Below are 23305 nucleotides of genomic sequence, written 5' to 3' on the forward strand. Positions count from 1 at the left end.
CACTTACCCGCCCGCTCCCCGTAATCCTTAATTCCCTTATTGGTTAAAAATCTATCTATCTGTGATTTGAATACATTCAATGAGCTAGCCTCAATTGCTTCCTTGGGCAGAGAATTCCACAGATTCACAACCCTCTGGGAGAAGAAATTCCTTCTCAACTCGGTTTTAAATTGGCTCCCCCATATTTTGAGGCTGTGACCCCTAGTTCTAGTCTCCCTGACCAGTGGAAACAATCTCTCTGCCTCTATCTTGTCTATCCCTTTCATTATTTTAAATGTTTCTATAAGATCACCCCTCATCCTTCTGAACTCCAACGAGTAAAGACCCAGTCTACTCAATCTATCATCATAAGGTAACCCCCTCATCTCCGGAATCAGCCGAGTGAATCGTCTCTGTACCCCCTCCAAAGCCAGTATATCCTTCCTTAAGTAAGGTGACCAAAACTGCACGCAGTACTCCAGGTGCGGCCTCACCAATATCCTGTACAGTTGCAGCAGGACCTCCCTGCTTTTGTACTCCATCCCTCTCGCAATGAAGGTCAACATTCCATTCGCCTTCCCGATTACCTGCTGCACCTGCAAACTAACTTTTTGGGATTCATGCACAAGGAGCCCCAGGTCCCTCTGCACCGCAGCATGTTGTAATTTCTCCCCATTCAAATAATATTCATTTTTACTGTTTTTTTTTCCAAGGTGGATGACCTCACATTTTCCGACATTGTATTCCATCTGCCAAACCTTAGCCCATTTGCTTAACCTATCTAAATCTCTTTGCAGCCTCTCTGTGTCCTCTACACAACCCACTTTCCCACTAATCTTTGTGTCATCTGCAAATTTTGTTACACTACACTCTGTCCCCTCTTCCAGGTCATCTATGTATATTGTAAACAGTTGTGGTCCCAGCACCGATCCCTGTGGCACACCACTAACCACCGATTTCCAACCCGAAAAGGACCCATTTATCCCGACTCTCTGCTTTCTGTTAGCCAGCCAATTCTCTATCCATGCTAATACATTTCCTCTGACTCCACGTATCTTTATCTTTTGCAGTAACCTTTTGTGTGGCACCTTATCGAATGCCTTTTGGAAATCTAAATACATCACATCCATCGGTACACCTCTATCCACCATGGATGAAAATAAATATTAAAATCAACTTTTTAATTATTGTACCATCAAAAACCTGTCAAATAAGTTTGTGTTATTTTTGGCCCCTTGAAAAATGTTTACATTTACTTTTTAAAAAATAAGATTTTTGTTTTAAATGTTTAATTAAATTGTACTTTAATTCATTTTAAACATGTACGATTCTTTTTATTTCAAAGTTGGTAAAATGAAATTTTTGGGCAATTCCTGTTATGTTTATGGGGATTCCGTACGTAAATGGAATCCCCACAAGTGAAATGGGAATCCCCTTTCTGATTGGTTGGACTGGCCCACATGATCCCAGGGACGCTTGTGAATCACATGCACCCTGAGATACGTGGGTCTCTACGCATGCATACGCGTAGAGGCCCAGGAGTGCGAGTCTCCGTGGATTCAGGACCATCAGGTAGGTGCGTTCTTTTATTGCGGTTCAGAGGCACCTGCTGCGAGAAGCCTCTGACCGCAAATTCAGGCCCAATATTTATCTTTGCACGATTGGGGTACAATAAGAATACAGCACCCAATTACATGTCCCAATCAACGGCTCCAAATATAGTGAATGTTCTTCAAATCAGGACACCACTTCATATGCCAATTCTTTTATCAGTACTTGCAACAACTTCCAGATGTGAGCAGAACCAAACTTGGTTAATTACCATTCTTGTATTTAATGCATTCTTTTGTAATGGCGGGAACAAAATCGCTCACCAGTATCAATTTTAAGACCAAGGAGTGTTCACTATTCTTTCTATTTGCTGCTGATGCCATACCTTTTCCAGTTCATTGATTCCTTCCTCCACTCCACAGATCGATGACAGTGCTCTGAGGGCATGCACATGAAGGTAGCTCGGACCATCTTGTCTGCACAGTTTGAACAGCACTGCTACCCCTCCTTCCTGCAACAGAGAAAAAAATACAGAACTTTAGAAAACATATTCAAAGATTATCCCTTACAAACTTCTGTTTAGTCAATGCGCGCTACAATCAATAATGATTTTTCATTATTGTTAAATATAGGGTGAAGCATTAGAAGAAACTATAAATAAACTGATCTATCTCTGTGGATTTTGAACCAAATATATTAATGTCAATGCTTCGAGCCACCGCTAGATCTATTTCCCAAAAATGAAGCATTTATTTCTATATTGTATCATCGTATTGGTTTATTTCTGTCACAGTACATATGGGGTTAAAACTAGTTCAGTCACATAAATTGACCCAACTTATTCTGATATAATCACTGGAATAATATTCTGGAATTTCCTGTCTAATACCATCACGGCAAGGACCGCAGTGGTTCAAGACGGTGACTCACCGCTACCTTCTCAGGGCAACCAGGAATGCTCCCTTGTCAGAATATAGATGTTGTGTTCAGCCATATATCTGAGAGAGGAGCCAAAAGATTCAATTCAAATGTAAGTAGGCTGTGGGGTTCATTTGTATATATGTTTGATTGATAGTCCTTTTTGAATTTGCATGAGCCAATCATTTTTTGAAAGGTATTTCTCAGCTTGTCTTATTCGAATTGAATGATCCATCTGAAACCATCGAAGAGAGATACAGGCCAGAAGGAAACTGTGTAGATATTCAGCAACAAACCATCCCATCAAAGTTAATGCTCAGGGATTTTAGGCTCGAAATTCGGTATCGCCCCAGTTAGGGCGTTAACATTTGAGAAGTTGGAAATTTAGCGGCAGACATTAATGAATCTCGCTGCCTGGTAAATTTAATCTCAGCACTCAAAGAATGCGGGGGAGTGCTAAATTAGGTGCTAATGGTGTAATGAGTGGCATTAGGTTCCATTGCGATAACGAATATGAGGTGTGTAATCGGGAGTGAGCATTGGCGAAGGTGCCTTCCAGCCATTAAAGGGGAGGGTCACTAGATTCTGCACACCAGCCCCCAATTTGTTTTCAAAGATTTGGGGCGAGACTTTTGCCTTCATTTTAGGCGGTATTCTCAGCGGCACAGCTGCTTTTTGATGAAAATCCGCACGGCGAAAATTCCTTCTTTATTTTTTTTGAAGAGTTCCCCCCACGTTTTGAAAAGACCGTCGGGGAGCAAACCGCCCACATGCACCGTCGAGAAAACCGCCAGGATCTAAGTTTTGTCTCAGCGGAGGACCCATACAAACCGTCGAGGAAACCGCACGCGAGAAACTGCCGGAACAGGGCAGTCGGTGAGTGCCCTGCAAAGAAAGATAAGTTAAAGGTTTTTTAAAATTATTTTTTAAATTTTAAAACGCCATGTTAAAAAGTGTGTTGAGAATGTTTCATAAGTTTTTATTTTTTGTTTCACTGAAATTTTTTTTTGCGTTTTCTCCCCTCCCTAGGCCCAACCGCAGCCTCGGACTAAATTTTAGAACTTACCGCCCATTCCGGTAATAAATGCCCGTTTCATCTAGTTTCGCCTTTAACCGCCGATAAATCGCTGAGAATCTTGGTGCAAGACCCATTTTCGCGCCGGGTAATATTTTTTATCTTTATTATGGAAATTTTCACCAGCGTTAGTTGCAGAACGTTGGCAGTTTTTCTGGGCAGCAATCGGGCGTTGAGGGGCTTTAGGGAAAGTCTAGCCCTTAACATCTTCAGCAGGAAGCTTGACATGTTTAACCTAATATTTGTAAATTATTGAATGAGGAGCACAATTATCTGATCTGCTGCCTCCACTCATAGCCCCCAGTGATTCGGGGAGTGCAGAATGGCGATATGCCGTGGGATGAAATGCAAAGTCCTTTGACCGGAGACTAAGCTGCCTTTATTTGGCTGCAGGTACATTCTGCGCTCTCTACCATTCATAGCTGACCTTTGGAACGGAAGTTCCTTGACAGCTGGGGTGCATCCCTTAAAGTAGCGCCCCGCCAGCCGCCTGATTTACGCCTACGCTCTCTGGTGCTGTCGGAGCTAGGTAAGGCAGGGGGGTGCTACTGAAGATTGCAGATCGGGCATCCAGCAAGCGTTGCATGCTCACCGATGTCACGATCTGCATAGCGAAGGGTACCGAGGCCTTAACTGTTATGGCCGGCGCTATGTGACTGGAGAATTTGCCGTGTGGTGCGAGATTCGCCCCTCCATGGCGCTACTGCCTGAGCGTCCCATTAGCACCCCCGCCAGGCGCTAACTTGGGCCCTAACATGCTGAATTTCTCCCCCTTTGTTTTTTGGATCAGCTGAAGTTTACATGTTGAGGACTTCAAAAATCTACTCTGACATACTAACCTAATTAACAGAAATGTTTTGCTAATACATTTTAATGAAAATAATAAAAAATTGAGTTTTGAATTAAATACATTCCAGGAGTCATCCTTAATTACCTTGTGCGTGACAGAGCATGACAAGAAAAATAAATCAAGGTAACTTGTTAATGAGATGTTAACGGGATACAAAATATGTCTTTCTTTTACATTTAGTCTCATTGCCCAGCTCCAATTTCCTTCGATAACTGTACACAGGCCACTTATCCCTGCAAAATACAGGATATCCTGTAGATGTGGGAACAATGCCGATTCCTACGTATGACAGGGAAGAGAGCAACCAGGCCAGCGAATTACAGCAAAGAGGTTAAAGAAAGCAGAGTAGTTTGGAAGCTTAAAGCCCAACCAATAAAAATAATTGCTAAATTTCAAATAGTTTGACAGCTGGAATTTAAAAATCTGTGACAAAAAAATATGAGGTTAATGATGTGTTGCAATACACTTTAATAGGAAAAGGCGTGAAGGTATATCTGTCTCCATTACAAAGTAACATACGATTTGAGTACTAAATATTTCTTATCTCTTGTATTTAGAGTTTAATAACCAGCTACTGCTTTTTTTAACCGCAAGAATTGCTGATCAATTTTGCAATTCTGTATAATAATGCAAGAAGAAGACTATCTCTAGAATTTATGGTACAATACACACAGCTGATGAAATTCAAATGTATGCTGAAGGAAGCTGTGCCATTATATAGTTTTAACAACCTGCTAATACCGATTGGTGCTGTCATGTAACAAAACCGCTATGAGTGGAGGCAGTAGATCAGATAATTGTGCTCCTCATTCAATAATTTACGAATATTAGGTTAAACACGTCAAGCTTCCTGCTGAAGATGTTAAATCTTTTAAAAGGAATAGGAAATTCAGAGGCAGAAAAAAAATTACATTTGTAGGTAATATATCTCAACAGCAAGGTCAACCATGCAGTAAGTGCTCAAACAAACCCTGATAGGGATGAAAATTTATACCTTTTTTAAAGCAGATAGCAGTTAATAAATACACTGACACTGCAGGTGAAAATTGTTAAAAGTCCTTTTGCTTGAAGCTCTTGCACTCCATAATTTAAAAAAAAATTATTTCAAGAGCTTTCATTTAAACTCAGTTTTAATGCTACTCGATTTTGAAATTATAATGCAAGCAATTACATGTAATACTATTTTAAACTCCTCGAAATGGAAAGCTTTTTGTGGATTTTTTTTTAAAGCATTTCATCATTTTGACAATTACTCCTGCAAGATAAATATATAAATCGTCAATGTTCTGGAAAGGCAAGGCATACAAATTTTAGGATGTTCATTAGATACGGTTATTTTGGGCCACTGGAAATGACGAGATGGTTGATTATTGCAACATAGATTTTCACTCCCTGTGTTGGCCAACCAACACACTTTCCGGAGGTGGGTTGCTCATTTAAATATTTTAATGAGGCTGCATGTGTAAGATCTTTATCCGTGTTCCCGCTTTAGCACTAGCTGACAGCTGAAGGGAGGCGAGGACTGCTGCATAGAACGGCACTGCTGGCGGGCCAGGAGGAGCAGGAATGATTTCCCCCAGCCCCCCAGTGATGGAATTCCCTTTCTCCGGGATAAAATGCCCTCCGGATGTATTCCATGACCTGAAATCTTCTCTCTGGCCTCCCCTGATCTCTTCCAAGCAACCGCCACGATCTTCTTCAAGGACCGCCCCCCCCCCCCCCAATCTCCGCCCCCCGCCCCATCCCAGATCTCTCCGGCCCACCCCCCCCCCCAACCCCCAATGTCTCCCTTCCTCCCTACACTGAGCATGGCTGTGGACTGCTGCTACAGGCCTACTGGTCCACAGCCAGTTAGCCTCTCAATCTGGCTGGCTGCGGCTGGGAAACGGCGTCCAACAACGGTAATCAGATCCCGCAGTTACATTCAGCAGGACCCGAGGGAAATCTGTTCTTCTGGCTTTCCCGAACTGTGCATGTGCTCTCCTCCAGGAGAGGAACTCTTTGACATTCCAACCGAAGTCCAGATAAAAGGTTCCCAGTTCAACTGAAAGACTGTGGGGATCCAGGGAAGAAGAGAGTGGCCAGATAGTTCAAATAAAAGGAATATTTTCTGTACTAGAAACTGGTGGTGGAGCAAAGGCATTTGGGTACCCAGGCACACAACTCATTTAAAGCCAGTAGATGAGTTCAAAAAGCTTACTGTTATTATGTCTGTAGTGTACTTATGAATGACTCCACAAGATAATGTGTTGTACTCAAATTGTAGTGATCTTGGTCCTTTACTCATAACTCCAGAGTGAGGCAGCCGCATGGTGGCTCCCCTTTCATACAGCCCCTGCCACCAGGCAGGAAACCCCTGTCTCCACCAGTTGCACCCTCTAGTGGTGCCAGCATAGTATATACACAGTGTAAACCTTATTGATAGTACGTCAGTTAAACAAGTCTCCATCTTATGCAACTATACAGTGACTACAAGGGAGTATATCTATAGTCTGCATATATAACAAATGTAGTGTCAGTCTTTATCTCAAGGTGTTGGTATACTAAGGGGAGCAAGTGATTCTTTAGTTGAACAGTGTCTTGATCAGCCCCAATCTGGAGCATTGCGCTTAGTTCCTGGTATCCTCAGGAGGCATATATCGGCTTTGGAGGAGGTGCAGCACAGATTCACCAGAATAATACCGGGGCTAAATGAGTTAAATTATGAGGACAGGTTGCATTGACTGTTTGTATTCCCCTGAGTTTTGAAGGTTGTGAGTTGATCAAATTAAGGGGTTTAAAATGCTAAAGGGATTTGATAGATTAGATCAAGAGAAGCTATTTCCTCTGGTGGGGGAATCCAAAACAAGGGGGGACATAACCTTAAAATTAGAGCTGGGCTGTTCAGGGGTGATGTCAGGAAGCACTTCTTCACACAAAGGTTCGTGGCAATCCGGAACTCTCTCCCGCAAAAAGCTGTGGATGCTGGGGATCAATTGGAATTTTAAAGACTGCAACCGACAGAGTTTAGTTAGGTAAGGTTATCAAGGGATATGGAGCAAAATGGGTAACTGGAGTTGAGGCACAGATCACGTTGATCTAGTTAAGGGCTGTAAATGGTGAGAAATTTTTAAATGTTTGGGTTCAGAGAGATTTAAGTGTCCTTGTGCAAGAAACATAGAAAGTTAGCATGCAGGTACAGCAAGTAATTAGGAAGGCAAATGGCCTGTTGTCCTTTATTGCACGGGTGTTGGAGTATAAGAGTAAGGAAGTCTTGCTACAATTATACAGGGCTTTGGTGAGACCACACCTGGAGTACCGTGCATAGTTTTGGTCTCCATCTAAGGAAGGATATACTTGTCTAGGAGGCGGTACAACAGAGGTTCACCAGATTGATTCCCGGGGTGAGAGGGCTGTCTGATGATGAGAGATTGTGTAGAATGGGCCGATAATCTCTGGAGTTTAGAAGATTGAGAGGTGATCTTATTGAAACATAAAAGATTCTGAAGGGGATTGACAGGGTAGATGCTGAGAGGTTGTTTTTCCCCCTGGCTGGAGGGTTTAGAACTGGGGGCACAGTCTCAGGATAAGGGGTAGGCCATTTAAGACAGAGCTGAGGAGGAATTTCTTCACTCAGAGGGTTGTGAATCTTTGGAATTCTCTGCCCAAGAGGACTGTGGATGCTGATTCTCTGAATATATTCAAGGCTGAGATAAATAGATTTTTAAACTCTAAGCGAATCAAGGGATATGGAGATCGAGCGAGAAAGTAGAGTTGAGGTCGATGATCAGCCATGATCTTATTGAATGGTGCAGCAGGCTCAAGGGACCATATGGCCTACTCCTGCTCCTATTTCTTATGTTCTTATGATCCAATTGAATAGCAGAACAGGTGCGAGGGGCTGAATGGCCTACTCCTATTCCTATAATCTGCCCAGACTCCATTCGTTCCCTGCCCACTAATATTGGGGCTCATTTTACTTTTACTTTCTTGGGGAAGATGAACTTTACTTGCTGTTGAAATTTCCAATGATAGTTATTTATAGCAAACAGTGGAAATCTTATGTATGCTGTTTGCATCCACATCTACAAGGCTTAATGTTTCCTATCCAACTTTTCCAATCATGTCCAATATTCAAGCCCCGATTTTAACTTCACGCACACAGTGTGAACTTTCGGGTCTGATGCCCATTTTACACCCGACAGATTTTCGGTTCCATTGGCATCAATGGCATCGAAAATCAGACCGGGAGAAAATCAGACATTCCGATCAAACGTTTCTCATTCTTGCCAGTCACGTTAGGTTAAAAATCGCCATTTTTTGGGGTGGGGAGAAAGTAAATATTTTGAGTTCTTCAAGGCAAAGGATAGGAAAGAAGCACCTTACAATTATTTTGCATTTTTCAAAATAGGTATCCTTTAGCTTGGCTAAGTCTACCAGTTAATGCCCAGATTGATCTGAGTAGTTAACCCACTGTGAATTATGTTGAGACAGCCCAAACAGATGATAAACAGACAAGACTTTAATCCCGTAAATCTGAGCTGGATTCAAACCCAGAGCTCAAAAGGTACATGTAGGCTCCAACATGCTGTTTAAATATATAACCAACAAATATATTAATTTTAAATTCTTCCACTGTGTGGCTTTTAGAAAGGCAGCTGGGGCCAAAAATCATGGCTCTTCTGGTGCACACCTGGGACCTTAAAGAAGGCCGGGGCGTGGATATGTCAGGTCCCGGGCTAATGTCAGAGATTCCACAGGGTCCTGTAAGCTACTCACTGGATAAGCTCATTGAGCCACCAGAAGACAAAATCTGTTTTCTGTACATTCCACAATTTGTTGTTCTGTTATGTAAAAAGTTTTCAATTTATTTGCTGCTTTCAATGCGGCGATAACTTTTCAAAGAGCGCAAGAGGGAGTGGAGCGCTAAATCAAGCGCTATCATTTCCCTTAGAGCGCTAAGGTGAGTGACAGGGATGGTAGCGGCAGAGCGATGAACACTGCCGTCTTTGGAGGCCCCTTCCATCACTTAAATGGAAGAGCCAATGAGGGGTTGAAACAATTTTAATGCTCTCTCTGTGTTGGGCCACGGGACCTGTGCTGTGTATTACAGCCCCAAGCGCTCTAAGAATATGCAGGGCTGAGGAATCGCGGGGTCAACAGAAATCAGGAGGCACCACACTGGGGAGAGAAATACATTTTGCCCTACCTAACCACCACTGCCTTTAAATATTTCTCCCCAAGCAGCCAACCAAAGTGACAACGCCTCCTGCAGCTGCCGTTGTCGACGCCTGCAGGGGGTGCGAGCGAATATCACATCCGGGGCGCTAACGGGGCGCTGCGCACTGGATGATGTTACGATCTACGGGGAACAAGAGAGCGAGGCGATAAGTGTTAGCACCACCCCAAAACCGGCAGGGAAGTTCCCAGCCATTGGTGAATTTGCCGTGCTCGGTCAGTAACCCCTTGGCAGCCCAATCCCAACTCCGCAGGCGCTAATGAGAGGCGCAAAGCAGCCAGATTTCTCCCCTTCAGTTTCTCCATGATCTTATGATACTTTAGATCATCATTTATTATAAACCGTAAAACAATTTTATAACCAAGCATTTAAAGGGAAAATAGAACATCCGGAATGGGAGCGTTACTTTACTCAAATTCAGGGAATAATGGTGCTCTTCACAACTGAGAGCTTTGACTGGGAGGAAAGATCTACGCAGTCAATATATGTAATTTTACTTAACAGAACCAAATTGATAAAGACAGGGACATTAGTTCAAAATCCTGTCACAAAATAAATTTTGCCATATTTATATTTCAGGATAACATTTAATATCCTCCTAAAAAATACCAAAGCACTGTACAATAAGAAGTAGTATAAATAAAATTGAGCAGTTAACGCAAATAAAGATTATTAGCTCAACAAAAATAGCTCGCTTTTTCACACCAATAGGATAAATCCGTACAGTTTAAATCATCTGTTTAAACTTTAGATCCCCTTGGACCATTTTCTGATATGAAGTGCCATCTGTGAAGTTTATAGACATGTTATCAACCCGGAGACACTAAAGTATGACCACCACAGCATTTCTGGTTAATGACAATAGATCTAAATGAAGAAACTTCTGTCACTTTCCCTGCCCCTTGCAAATACAAAGCTATTCAGAACTGGTTCAGATAGACAGCTACAGGGTTATTGATCCCTTTACATTGCTGGCAAGTTAAAGGAAATTTGTGTCTCCCTGGGTGATCACTCTTGTTTATTTTCAGCTTATGTACTGACACTGAAATAAACACTAATATTATAGCTATTCAAAACTTTATTAACTTTACTTATAAGAACATAAGAAATAGGAGCAGGAGTGGGCGATTTGGCCCTTCGAGCCTGCTCCGCCATTTAATAAGATCATGGCTGACCTGATCACGGACTCAGCTCCACTTCCCTGCCCGCTCCCCATAACCCTTTATTCCCTTATCGCTCAAATATCTGTCTGCCATCTCCTTAAATATATTCAATGACCCAGCCTCCACAGCTCTCCGGGGCAGCGAATTCCAACTCTCTGAGAGAAGAAGTTCCCTCTCATCTCAGTTTTAAATGGGCAGCCCCTTATTCTGAGACTATGTCCCCTAGTTTTAGGTTCCCCTATGAGTAGGAATATCCTCTCTGCATCCACCTTGTCGAGCCCCCTCAGTATCTTATGTTTCGATAAGATCACCTCGCATTCTTCTCAACTCCAATGATTACAGGCCCAACCTACTCAACCTATCTTCATAAGTCAACCTCCTCATCTCCGGAATCAACCTAGTGAACCTTCTCTGAACAACCTCCAATGCAAGTATATCCTTCCTTAAATACGGAGACCAAAACTGTACGCAGTACTCTAGGTGTGGCCTCACCAATACCCTGTACAGTTGTAGCAGGACTTCTCTGCTTTTATACTCTATCCCCTTTGCAATAAAGGCCAACATTCTATTTGCCTTCCTGATTACTTGCTGTACCTGACTACTAAATTTTTGTGTTTAGATAGACCATATCTCCGTGAATGCGATTGTCCCGGTAAGGGCAAGGTCATGAAAGGAAGTGAACAAAAAGGATGAGAAGTTTAAACTTGAGAAAATGGGAGACTGGGAGCCAATGTAGCTCAAGGATGATGGGTGAGTGGGACCTGGTGCACAATAGGAGAGAATAGGATTTGGATGGTTGGAAGTTTACAGAGGGTGGTGGATGGGAGGCCAGCTAGCAAAGCATTGGGATAGTTGAGTCCAGAGAGGACAAAGGCATGGATGCAGGATAATTCCAAGTGATGAGGCATCCTCAACCATAATCCTCTTCTTCTTGCTCGGCCTCCGCCATTAAAGATTATATTTGAATACCTATTGCTTCCATTTTGATCTGCTGATACTGGCACATGTGCCTGCTATATGCAGGCGTGAGTTATGTCAGGTGTAGTCCTGGCAGAAATGACCCCATCTCCGATGGATGATGTCATCCCACCATTTACATACAGGCATCACTTTGCTTCTTATATGTATCGCCGCCGCAACCAGAATTTTTATGCAGAGTGGGACGGCAGCATTATCTGGGTCCCATTCTATTTTCTGATTCTCCTCACAGGAATTGCCCCATTTTTGCATGATTTGGCTTGCGCAATTTATGAAAGCCATTCTTTGCACAGCTCATGAAGTGAATTCAAGTTTTATTTTTTTTAAAGTTATATTACGGTTACTTCAATTAGCAGCCTGAAAATAGGAATACAGTCAAAACTCTTCATGTTTGATACCAGAGGTAAAACATTTCAATTTATCTGGTCCAAACCAGAACATACAAAAGCAACGAGTCACACAGATAGGATGAACTTTTAGCCATTTGACTCGACATAAAGAGAAGAAAATATAAAGTAATTTTTAAATTGGAGTTCAGTTACTATCAAATTGAAGTACTAGCTGGCCATCTATTTTAATTCCGTACAGTAGCTCAACTCCAATTTGTAGAAATATTCAACTATTTGCTGTATAGGTTGAGTCATTTAGTTAAAACTTTATCCTCTGCCATGACTCACTGCTGCAGTATATTCTATTTCAGGCAGAAATTACACAGTGAATTTAATTCTTCATATCCAATCTTGCTCATGACCCAAGAAGGCAGTTATTGGCTTTTGAAGAGAACTTAAAGACAATTCACCTGATCGACCGATAAATGATAAAGTGCTACCCTTATTGACGGTAAATCAAAGAGAATTTTAATTAAGTGTATCCCTACATTATTAAAACCAATACATGTGTTACAACTTCCATTGAAAAATGCTATATAAACACATCCTCTGGAGATTTTCATGTTAAAGGTATCCCCACATGACTGTTATGCTTGCATGTAACCCTTTTGTCTGTGATGTCTGTAATGTTCTAATAGGACTTTCCAATGTTAATGCGACACTGAGTGAAGACGAAATATTTTAAAAGAACTGCTTCAGTCTGAGCTTTATATTATTTTCTGTAGTTGCTCTGTCAACCATATTGCTCGGTGAGGCAAGTTCTCAGTTTTTTAATTTGACTCAACTACCTATAAAGATTTTTTAACTTTTCACACTTATTAGAGATATTGAGCCACGAGTGCTCATCCTCGCTGAAGTTCTCTGTTTGATGGCATGAGCCATTCATACCCACCTACTTTTCCAATCTCCTGGGACCTCCCCAGAATCCAGGGAATTTTGGTAGATTACAAACAATGCATCCACTATCTCTGTAGCCATTTCTTTTAAGACCCTAGGATGCAAGCCATCAGGTCCAGGGGACTTGTCCGCCTTTAATCCCATTATTTTACCGATTACTACTTCTTTAGTGATAGTGATTGTATTAAGTTCTTCCATCCCTATAGCCCCTCGATTATCCGCTATTGGCATGTTTTTAGTGTCTTCTACTGTGAAGGCCGATATAACATATTTGTTCAACGTCTCTGCCATTTTCCTGTTCTCCATTATTAATTCCCCAGTCTCATCCTCTAGGGGACCAAAATTTACTTTCGCAAATGTAACGCCCCTATTTAAAAAAGGAGGCAGACAGAAAGCAGGAAACCATAGACTAGTTAGCCTAACATCTGTCGTTGGGAAAATGCTGGAGTTCATTATTAAGGACATTTGGAAAAGCATAATTCAATCAAACAGAGTCAGCATGGTTTCATGAAAGGGAAATCAAGTTTGACACATTTTCTGGAGTTCTTTGAGGATGTAACAAGCAGGGTGGATAAGGGGAACCAGTGGATGTGGTGTATTTGGATTTCCAGAAGGCATTCGATAAGGTGCCACATAAAATATTACTGCACAAGCTAAAAGTTCACGGGGTTGGGGGTGGTATATTAGCATAGATAGAGGATTGGCTAAATAACAGAAAAGAGAAAGTGTCGGAATAAATGGGTCATTTTCAGATTGGCAAGCGGTAACTAGTGGGGTGCCGAGGGATTGGTGCTGGGACCTCAACTATTTACAATCTATATTAATGACTTGGATGAAGGGATCGAGTGTAATGTAGCCAAGTTTGCTGATGATATAAAGTTGGGTGGGAAAGCAAATTGCAAGGACACAAAAAATCTGCAAAGGGTTATAGACAGGATATACAGTGGGCAAAAATTTGGCAGATAGAATATCATCTGGGAAAATGAGAGGTTATCCACTTTGGCAGAAAAAATAGAAAAGCAAATTATAATTTAAATGGAGAAAAATTGCAAGTGCTGCAGTACAGAGGGACCTGGGGGTCCTTGTACATGAAACACAAAAAGTTAGTATGCAGGTACAGTAAGTAATCAGGAAGGCAAATGAAATGTTGGCCTTTATTGCAAAGGGGATAGAGTATAAAAGCAGAGAAGTCCTGCTACAACTGTTCAGGGTATTGGTGAGGCCACACCTGGAGTACTGCGTGCAGTTTTGGTCTCCTTATTTACGGAAGGATATACTTGCATTGGAGGCTGTTCAGAAAAGGTTCACTAGGTTGATTCCAGAGATGAGGAGGTTGACTTATGATGATAGGTTGAGTAGGTTGGGCCTATACTCATTGGAGTTGCGAAGAATGAGAGGTGATCTTATCAAAACATATAAGATAATGAGGGGGCTCGACAAGATGGATGCAGAGAGGATATTTCCACTGATAGGGGAATCTAAAACTAGGGGACATCGTCTCAGAATAAGGGGCCACTCATTTAAAACTGAGATGAGGAGGAATTTCTTCTCTCAGGAGGGTTATAAATCTATAGAATTCTCTGCCCCGAGAAAGCTGGGTCATTGAATATATTTAAGGCAGAGATAGACAGATTTTTGAGCAATAAGGGAATAAAGGGTTATGGAGAACGGGCAGGGAAGTGGAGCTGAGTCCATGATCAGATCAGCCATGATCTTATTAAATGGTGGAGCAGTCTCGAGAAGCCAAATAGCCTACTCCTGCTCCTAGTTCTTATGTTCTTATGCTCTTTGTTCTTTTCCCAGGCTTCCAGCTACACTCCTTCCCTTCCAGATACATCTACACACTCTGTTCCCTACTTACATCATCCCTTGCTCCCCGTCTCCCACTGTAATCAATTCTTTTCCAGGACCTGATTACTTTCGAGCTTCATACCTGTGGTTTTCACCTGTGCACTTTCGTTGCCTGCTCACGAGCAGCCTTCTGGTTCTCCAAAGCAGGGGAGCTCCCTCGGGAGCCATCTGGCATGCCTTGATGACTCCGAGACGCAGAATGCCCACTGCACTCGGCCTGCCCTCTAGGCCACCATAACCAGTGCCTGCAAAGAGACACTCGGTCACTCAACCAGGAAACACCAGGACTGATTTGATGAGAATGATCAGGAGGTCCAAGAGGGAATAGATCACAAGTGCAGGGCATTTCTGAGCCTAAAACAACAACCCAACTTGGGAGCAGCAAGGCAGCATTACAGGGCTCAAGGCTGAGGTCCAACAAAAAACCCGGGACCTAAAGAACAGGTGGTGGATGGAGAAAGCACAGGAGATACAGCAACTGGCCAACAGCCATGATATGTGAGGATTCTTCATCGCAGTCAAGGCCACCTACGGTCCAAACACCCAAGGCCCCACCCCACTACTGGCCAAGAACGGGGAAACACTCATCAAGGACACCGAGGCAGTCAGGGCCCGCTGGAAGGAGCACTTCGAAGATCTCCTCACTTGAGACTCTGCCTTTGACTCGAGTGTCGTCGACTCCATCCCGCAGCACGTGACCCGCTACCAACTCAGTAAAACCTCAACGCTGCACGAGGTAGAAAAAGCCATAAAACAGCTTAAAAACAACGAGGCTATGGGAGCGGATGGAATCCCTGCTGAGGCACTGAAGTATGGTGGAGAGGCATTGTTGGCGCGAATACATGACCTCAACTCTCTCATCTGGAGGGAGGAGAGCATGCCGGGAGATCTCAGAGATGCAGTGATCGTGACCATCTTTAAAAAAGGGGACAAGTCCGACTGCGGCAACTACAGAGTAATCTTTTTGTTATCAGCCACTGGGAACGTCATCGCGAGAATCCTCCTCAACCGTCTTCTCCCTGTGACCGAAGAGCTCCTCCCGGAGTCACAATGTGGATTTTGTCCCCTACGGGGCACAATGGTCATGATTTTTGCAGCGCAACAGCTGCAGGAAAAATGCAGGGAACACCACCAGCCCTTATACATGGCTTTCTTCGACCTTACAAAGGCCTTTGAGACTGTCAACCGTGAGGGTCTATGGAGCGTCCTCCTCCGTTTCGGATGCCCCCAAAAGTTCGTCACCATCCTCCGCCTGCTCCACGACGACATGCAGGCCGTGATCCTTACCAACATCACAGACCCAATCCACGTCCGGACCGGGGTCAAACAGGGCTGTGTCATCGCCCCAACCCTCTTCTCAATCTTCCTCGCTGCCATGCTCCACCTCACAGTAAGCTCCCCGCTGGAGTGGAACTAAACTACAGAACCAGTGGGAACCTGTTCAACCTTTGCCATCTCCAGGCCAGGTCCAAGACCACCCCAACCTCTGTCGTCGAGCTAAATTACGCGGATGATGCCTGCATCTATGCACATACAGAGGCTGAACTCCAGGACATAGTCGATGTATTCACTGAGGCATACGAAAGCATGGGGCTTACGCTAAACATCTATGAGACACAGGTCCTCCACCAGCCTGTCCTCACTGCACAGCACTGTCCCCCCAGTCATCAAGATCCACGGCGCGGCCCTGGACAATGTGGGCCATTTCCCATACATCGGGAGCTTCATAACAAGAGGAGACATTGACAGTGAGATTCAACACCACCTCCAGTGCGCCAGTGCAACCTTCGACCACCTGAGGAAAAGAGTGTTCGAAGACCAGGCCCTCAAAATTGCCACCAAGCTCATGATCTACAGGGCTGTAGTAATACCCGCCCTCCTGTCTGGCTCAGAGAGATGGACCATGTGCAGTAGACATCTCAAGTCGCGAGAGAAATACCACCAGCGATGTCTCCGCAAGATCCTACAAATCCCCTGGGAGGACAGACGCACATCAGCGTCCTCGTCCAGGCCAACATCCCCAGCATTGAAGCACTGACCACACTTGATCAGCTCCGCTGGGCAGACCACATTGTTCGTATGCCAGACACGAGACTCCCAAAGCAAGCGCTCTACTCGGAACTCCTTCACGGCAAACGAGCCAAAGGTGGGCAGAGGAAACATTACAAGGGCACCCTCAAAACCTCCCTGATAAAGTGCATCATCCCCACTGACACCTGGGAGTCCCTGGCCAAAGACCGCCCTAAGTGGAGGAAGTGCATCCGGGAGGTCACTGAGCACCTCGAGTCTCATCGCCGAGAGCATGCAGAAATCAAGCGCAGGCAATGGAAGGAGCGACCAACAAATCAGTCCCACCCACCCCTTCCCTCAACGACTATCTGTCCCACCTGTGACAGGGACTGTGCTTCTCGTATTGGAAAGTTCAACCACCTAAGGACTCATTTTAAGAGTGCAAACAAGTCTTCCTCGATTCCAAGGAACTGCCTATGATGATGGTTATTATGTTCCTAACACAGATGAGACTGCACACAGGGAGATTAAAGTAACAGTGACCTCAGTCTTTAATAAGACACTCCAGAGTGAGGAACAGGCTTTAGGGGCTGGCTTATATACAGTGCTCCCAAGGGATGCTGGGATCCCTTGGGACTTCGGGGGATGCGCTCCCTGGTGGCAGAAGATGGGAGTGCATGCTTTACAGATGTACAACATCACTCCCCCCTCCAAAGTCAAAGTGAAAACTATTTACAAGGTGAGGCGGTCGGGAGCCTTTCTTTCTCTGGTAGACCACCTCGGTATAAATGTCTGTTCTGGTGTGTTGGCTGTGCCCTCGCTGGGCTGGCGTGTTGTTGGCCCTGCAGGGCTGCTGGGTGAGCCTGGCCTTGCTGGGCTGTTGGGCGTGATGGGTTCGATTTCCTGGTCCGGGGTGGTGTCGTTGATCCTTTGGGTGTGTGTTGTGGGCTCGAAAAAGGTGGTGTCTGCTGTGGGTTGTTCAGGGCAGTCTGTGAACCAGAGCCTCGTTTGGTCCAGGTGCTTTCTGCAAATTTGTCCATTGTCTAGTTTGACTACAAACACCCTACTCCCTTCTTTAGCTATCACCGTGTCCGTGATACACTTGAGACCATGTCCATAGTTTAGTACATACACAGGGTCATTCAGATCAATTTCCCGTGACACAGTGGCGCGACCATCGTTTACATTTTGTTGCTGCCGCTTGCTCTCTACCTGATCATGCAGGTTGGGGTGAACCAGCGAGACTCTGGTTTTAGAAACATAGAAACATAGAAAATAGGTGCAGGAGCAGGCCATTCAGCCCTTCTAGCCTGCACCGCCATTCAATGAGTTCATGGCTGAACATGAAACTTCAGTACCCCCTTCCTGCTTTCTCGCCATAACCCTTGATCCCCCGAGTAGTAAGGACTTCATCTAACTCCCTTTTGAATATATTTAGTGAATTGGCCTCAACTACTTTCTGTGGTAGAGAATTCCACAGGTTCACCACTCTCTGGGTGAAGAAGTTTCTCCTCATCTCGGTCCTAAATGGCTTACCCCTTATCCTCAGACTGTGACCCCTGGTTCTGGACTTCCCCAACATTGGGAACATTCTTTCTGCATCTAACCTGTCTAAACCCGTCAGAATTTTAAACGTTTCTATGAGGTCCCCTCTCATTCTTCTGAACTCCAGTGAATACAAGCCCAATTGATCCAATCTTTCTTGATAGGTCAGTCCCGCCATCCCGGGAATCAGTCTGGTGAACCTTCGCTGCACTCCCTCAATAGCAAGAATGTCCTTCCTCAAGTTAGGAGACCAAAACTGTACACAATACTCCAGGTGTGGCCTCACCAAGGCCCTGTACAACTGTAGCAACACCTCCCTGCCCCTGTATTCAAATCCCCTCGCTATGAAGGCCAACATGCCATTTGCTTTCTTAACCGCCTGCTGTACCTGCATGCCAACCTTCAATGACTGATGTACCATGACACCCAGGTCTCGTTGCACCTTCCCTTTTCCTAATCTGTCACCATTCAGATAATAGTCTGTCTCTCTGTTTTTACCACCAAAGTGGATAACCTCACATTTATCCACATTATACTTCATCTGCCATGCATTTGCCCACTCACCTAACCTATCCAAGTCACTCTGCAGCCTAATAGCATCCTCCTCGCAGCTCACACTGCCACCCAACTTAGTATCATCCGCAAATTTGGAGATACTGCATTTAATCCCCTCGTCTAAATCATTAATGTACAATGTAAACAGCTGGGGCCCCAGCACAGAACCTTGCGGCACTCCACTAGTCACTGCCTGCCATTCTGAAAAGTACCCGTTTACTCCTACTCTTTGCTTCCTGTCTGACAACCAGTTCTCAATCCACGTCAGCACACTACCCCCAATCCCATGTGCTTTAACTTTGCACATTAATCTCTTGTGTGGGACCTTGTCGAAAGCCTTCTGAAAGTCCAAATATACCACATCAACTGGTTCTCCTTTGTCCACTTTACTGGAAACATCCTTTTCATGAGTAGCTCAGCCGGGGGCACCCCTGTGAGCGAGTGGGGTCTCGTGCGGTAGCTGAGCAGTACTCGGGATAGGCGGGTTTGGAGTGAGCCTTCTGTGACTCGTTTAAGGCTCTGTTTGATTGTTTGTACTGCCCACTCTGCCTGCCCATTGGAGGCTGGTTTAAACGGGGCCGAGGTGACATGTTTGATCCCATTGCGGGTCATGAATTCTTTAAATTTGGCACTGGTGAAACATGGCCCGTTGTCACTGACCAGTATGTCAGGCAGGCCGTGGGTGGCAAACATGGCCCTCAGGCTTTCAATGGTGGTGGTGACGGTGATTCCCGAAATTATTTCACATTCAATCCATTTTGAAAAAGCATCCACCACCACCAGGAACATTTTACCGAGAAATGGGCCCGCATAGTCGACATGGATCCTTGACCATGGTCTGGAGGGCCAAGACCATAAACTTAGCGGTGCCTCTCTGGGCGCATTGCTCAACTGAGCACACAGGCTGCATTGTCGTATACAGGACTCTAAGTCAGAGTCGATACCGGGCCACCACACGTGGGATCTGGCTATCGCTTTCATCATTACTATACCCGGGTGTGTGCTGTGGCGATCGGAGATGAACGTCTCCCTGCCCTTTTTGGGTAGCACTACACAGTTACCCCACAACAGGTAGTCTGCCTGAATGGACAGCTCGCCCTTTTGCCACTGGAATGGCTTGATTGGCTCTTGCATTTCAACGGGGATGCTGGCCCAGCTCCCATGCAGTACACAGTTTTTTACTAGGGACAGCAGAGGATCTTGGCTGGTCCAAGTCCTAATCTGGTGGGCCGTGACAGGTGATTTATCATTTTCAAATGCTTCCATGACCATCAACAAGTCTGCGGGCTGTGCCACCATCAACAAGTTTGCAGGCTGCGCCATTTCCACCCCCGTGGTGGGCAATGGTTGCCGACTGAGAGCATCTGCACAGTTCTCGGTGCCTGGCCTGTGGCGGATGGTATCGTTATACACTGATAGCGCGAGTGCCCACCTTTGTATGCAGGCTGAGGCATTAGTATTTATCCCCTTGTTTTCAGCGAACAGGGAAATGAGGGGTTTGTGATCGGTTTCCAGCTCAAATTTGGGGCCAAACAGGTACTGATTCATTTTCTTTACCCCGAATACACATGCTAATGCCTCTTTCTCAATCATGCTGTAGGCCCTCTCGGCCTTAGACAAGCTCCTGGAGGCATAGGCGACAGGTTGCAACTTCCCCGCAACGTTAGCTTGTTGTAATACACACCCGACTCCGTTCGACGACGCATCACATGCTAGCACAAGTCTTTTACACGGGTTATATAATACAAGCAGCTTGTTAGAGCATAAAATGGTTCTGGCTTTCTCAAAAGCAATTATTTGTTTTTTTTCCCAATATCCAGTTCTCACCTTTATGCAATAACACATGTAGGGGCTCGAAGAGGGTGCTTAACCCCGGTAGGAAGTTACCAAAATAGTTGAGGAGTCCCAGGAACGACCGCAGCTCTGTGACGTTCTGTGGCCTGGGCGTGTTCCTGATTGCCTCTGTCTTGGCGTCTGTCGGCCGAATGCCGTCCGCTGCGATCTTTCTCCCCAAAATCTCCATTCTTTTGCCATGAAGACACATTTCGACCTCTGTAGATGAACAGTCCCTAGTGCGTGTTGATGCAGGTGAGGCCCTTCGAAGACTCCTCCAGCTCCTATGTCATGTAGGCCGAAGTCAGGTTGAGCTTGGTGAACGTCTTGCCTCCTGCCAGCATCACAAATAGGTCGTCTGCCTTTGGTAGCGGGTATTGGTCCTGTAGCGAGGAACGATCAATAGTTACTTTATAATCGCCGCAAATCCTGACCGTGACATCACTTTTGAGTTCTGGAACAATTGGGCTGGCCCACTCGCTGAATTCCACTGGGGAGATGATGCCCTCTCATTGCAGCCTGTCCAGCTCAATTTCCACTCTCTCCCTCATCATGTGAGGTACCGCTCGCGCCTTGTGGTGAATGGATTGTGCCTCTGGGACCAAGTGGATCCACACCTTCGCCCTGGAAAAGTTTCCAATGCCTGGCTCAAAAAGGGAAAGAAATTTGTTAAGAACCTGGATACATGAGGCCTCATCGACATGTGATAGCGCTCGGATGTCATCCCAGTTCCAGCGGATTTTGCCCAGCCAACTCCTTCCAAGCAGTGTGGGGCCATCGCCCGGGACAATCCAGAGTGGCAGTTCGTGCACCGTGCCCTCGTAAGTGACATTGACCATGGCGCTGCCCAGGACAGTGATGAGCTCTTTGGTGTAAATTCTCAGTTTCGTGGGAATGGGGCTCAGGGCTGGTCTGAGTGCCTTGTTGCACCATAGTCTCTCAAACATCTTTTTACTCATGATGGATTGGCTAGCACCAGTGTCCAGTTCCATGGCTACGGGTAAGCCATTAAATTTTACATTTAGCATTATAGGTGGACATTTTGTTGAAAATGTGTGCACCCCGTGTACTTCAGCATCTGCCTCCTCTCTCTGAGGCTCGAAATTGCTTTGATCCACCTTGGACCGATCTTTCTCTGCCACGTGGTGGTTAGCAGGTTTTGCAGAGCTTGCAGCTCGTCTGCAAGTTCATTGGAGGTGCCCCATTGTTCCACAGCTCTAGCAAACATATCCTTTGAAGCGGCATGAATAGGCTGAATGGAAGCTTCCACAATGCCTTGCATTCATCCTTTGTTGCGGACTCTGAGTCATCTGGGTCACCTGAGGCCTGCTGGCAGTTGCAGACTCGTGATTTCTGCCCTGTACATTTCTGCTCGCAAACATAGTTCCAGTTAATTTATGAACATTGCTCGCACTGTGTGCTGAGAGATTTGTTTGGTATTATCACTGGTGGACATAAACGCCTGTGCTATCGCAATGGCCTAACTGAGAGTCAGTGTCTCTACAGTCAAAAGTTTTTGTAGGATGGTCTCGTGGCCAATGCCCAGTACAAAAAAGTCTCTGAGCATTTGCTCCAGGTAGCCATCAAACTCACATTGTCCTGCAAGTCGCCTTAGCTCGGTGACGTAGCTCGCCACTTCCTGACCTTCAGATCGCTGGCACGTGTAGAACCGATACCTCGGCATCAGCACGCTCTCCCTCGGGTTAAGATGCTCCAGAACCAGTGTACACAGCTCCTCATATGACTTATCTGTGGGTTTCACTGGAGTCAGAAGATTCTTCATGAGGCTGTGGGTTGGTGCCCCGCAGACCGTGAGGTGGACCGCTCTCCTTTTTGCAGCGCTTCCTTCTCCGTCCAGCTCGTTGGCTACAAAGTACTGGTCTAGCCGTTCGACATAGGCTTCCCAGTCCTCACCCTCCGAGAACTTCTCCAGGATGCCCACAGTTTGCTGCATCTTTGCGTTGGATTCGTATACTCGTCGCCAGTTATTGTGTTCCTAACACAGATGGGACTGCACACAGGGAGGTTAAAGTAACAGTGACCTCAGTCTTTAATAAGACACTCCAGAGTGAGGAACAGGCCTTCGGATGCTGGGATCCCTTGGGACTTCAGGGGATGCGCTCCCTGGTGGCAGAACATGGGAGTGCATGCTTTACTGATACACAACATCAATGATGATGGTTCTCCAAAATTTGCAACAACTCATGCCACCAAAACATGAGCAATGGCAATCAACAACCGAGGATCCAACTTTTACACAACATTTGCAAACTGTGGGCAAATGTCATGTGATCATATGCCATCTGGTCAGGAAGAATGAAAGCAAGACTTGCATTTATATAGCACCTTTCACAACCACTGGACGTCCCAAGGCACTTAACAGCCAATGAAGTACTTTTTGAAGTGTCGTCACTGTTGTGTAGGAATCGCGGCAGCCAATTTGCACAGCAATCTCTTACAAACAGCAATGTGATAAAACCATCATCGATAATT

General features: G+C 45.1%; 1 protein-coding gene across 1 annotated transcript in view; it reads right to left on the reverse strand.

The window, feature by feature from the left end:
- Window positions 1–23305, reverse strand: part of LOC139279559 (protein inscuteable homolog) — a 321510-nt gene that overhangs the window by 204115 nt on the left and 94090 nt on the right. The window contains exon 5 of the mRNA XM_070898683.1: window positions 1916–2041. Coding sequence (XP_070754784.1) covers window positions 1916–2041 — 126 coding nt within the window. The remainder of the gene's footprint in view (window positions 1–1915; window positions 2042–23305) is intronic.

This window comes from Pristiophorus japonicus, chromosome 14 (assembly GCF_044704955.1).
Source record: "Pristiophorus japonicus isolate sPriJap1 chromosome 14, sPriJap1.hap1, whole genome shotgun sequence".
Lineage (NCBI taxonomy): Eukaryota > Metazoa > Chordata > Chondrichthyes > Pristiophoridae > Pristiophorus > Pristiophorus japonicus.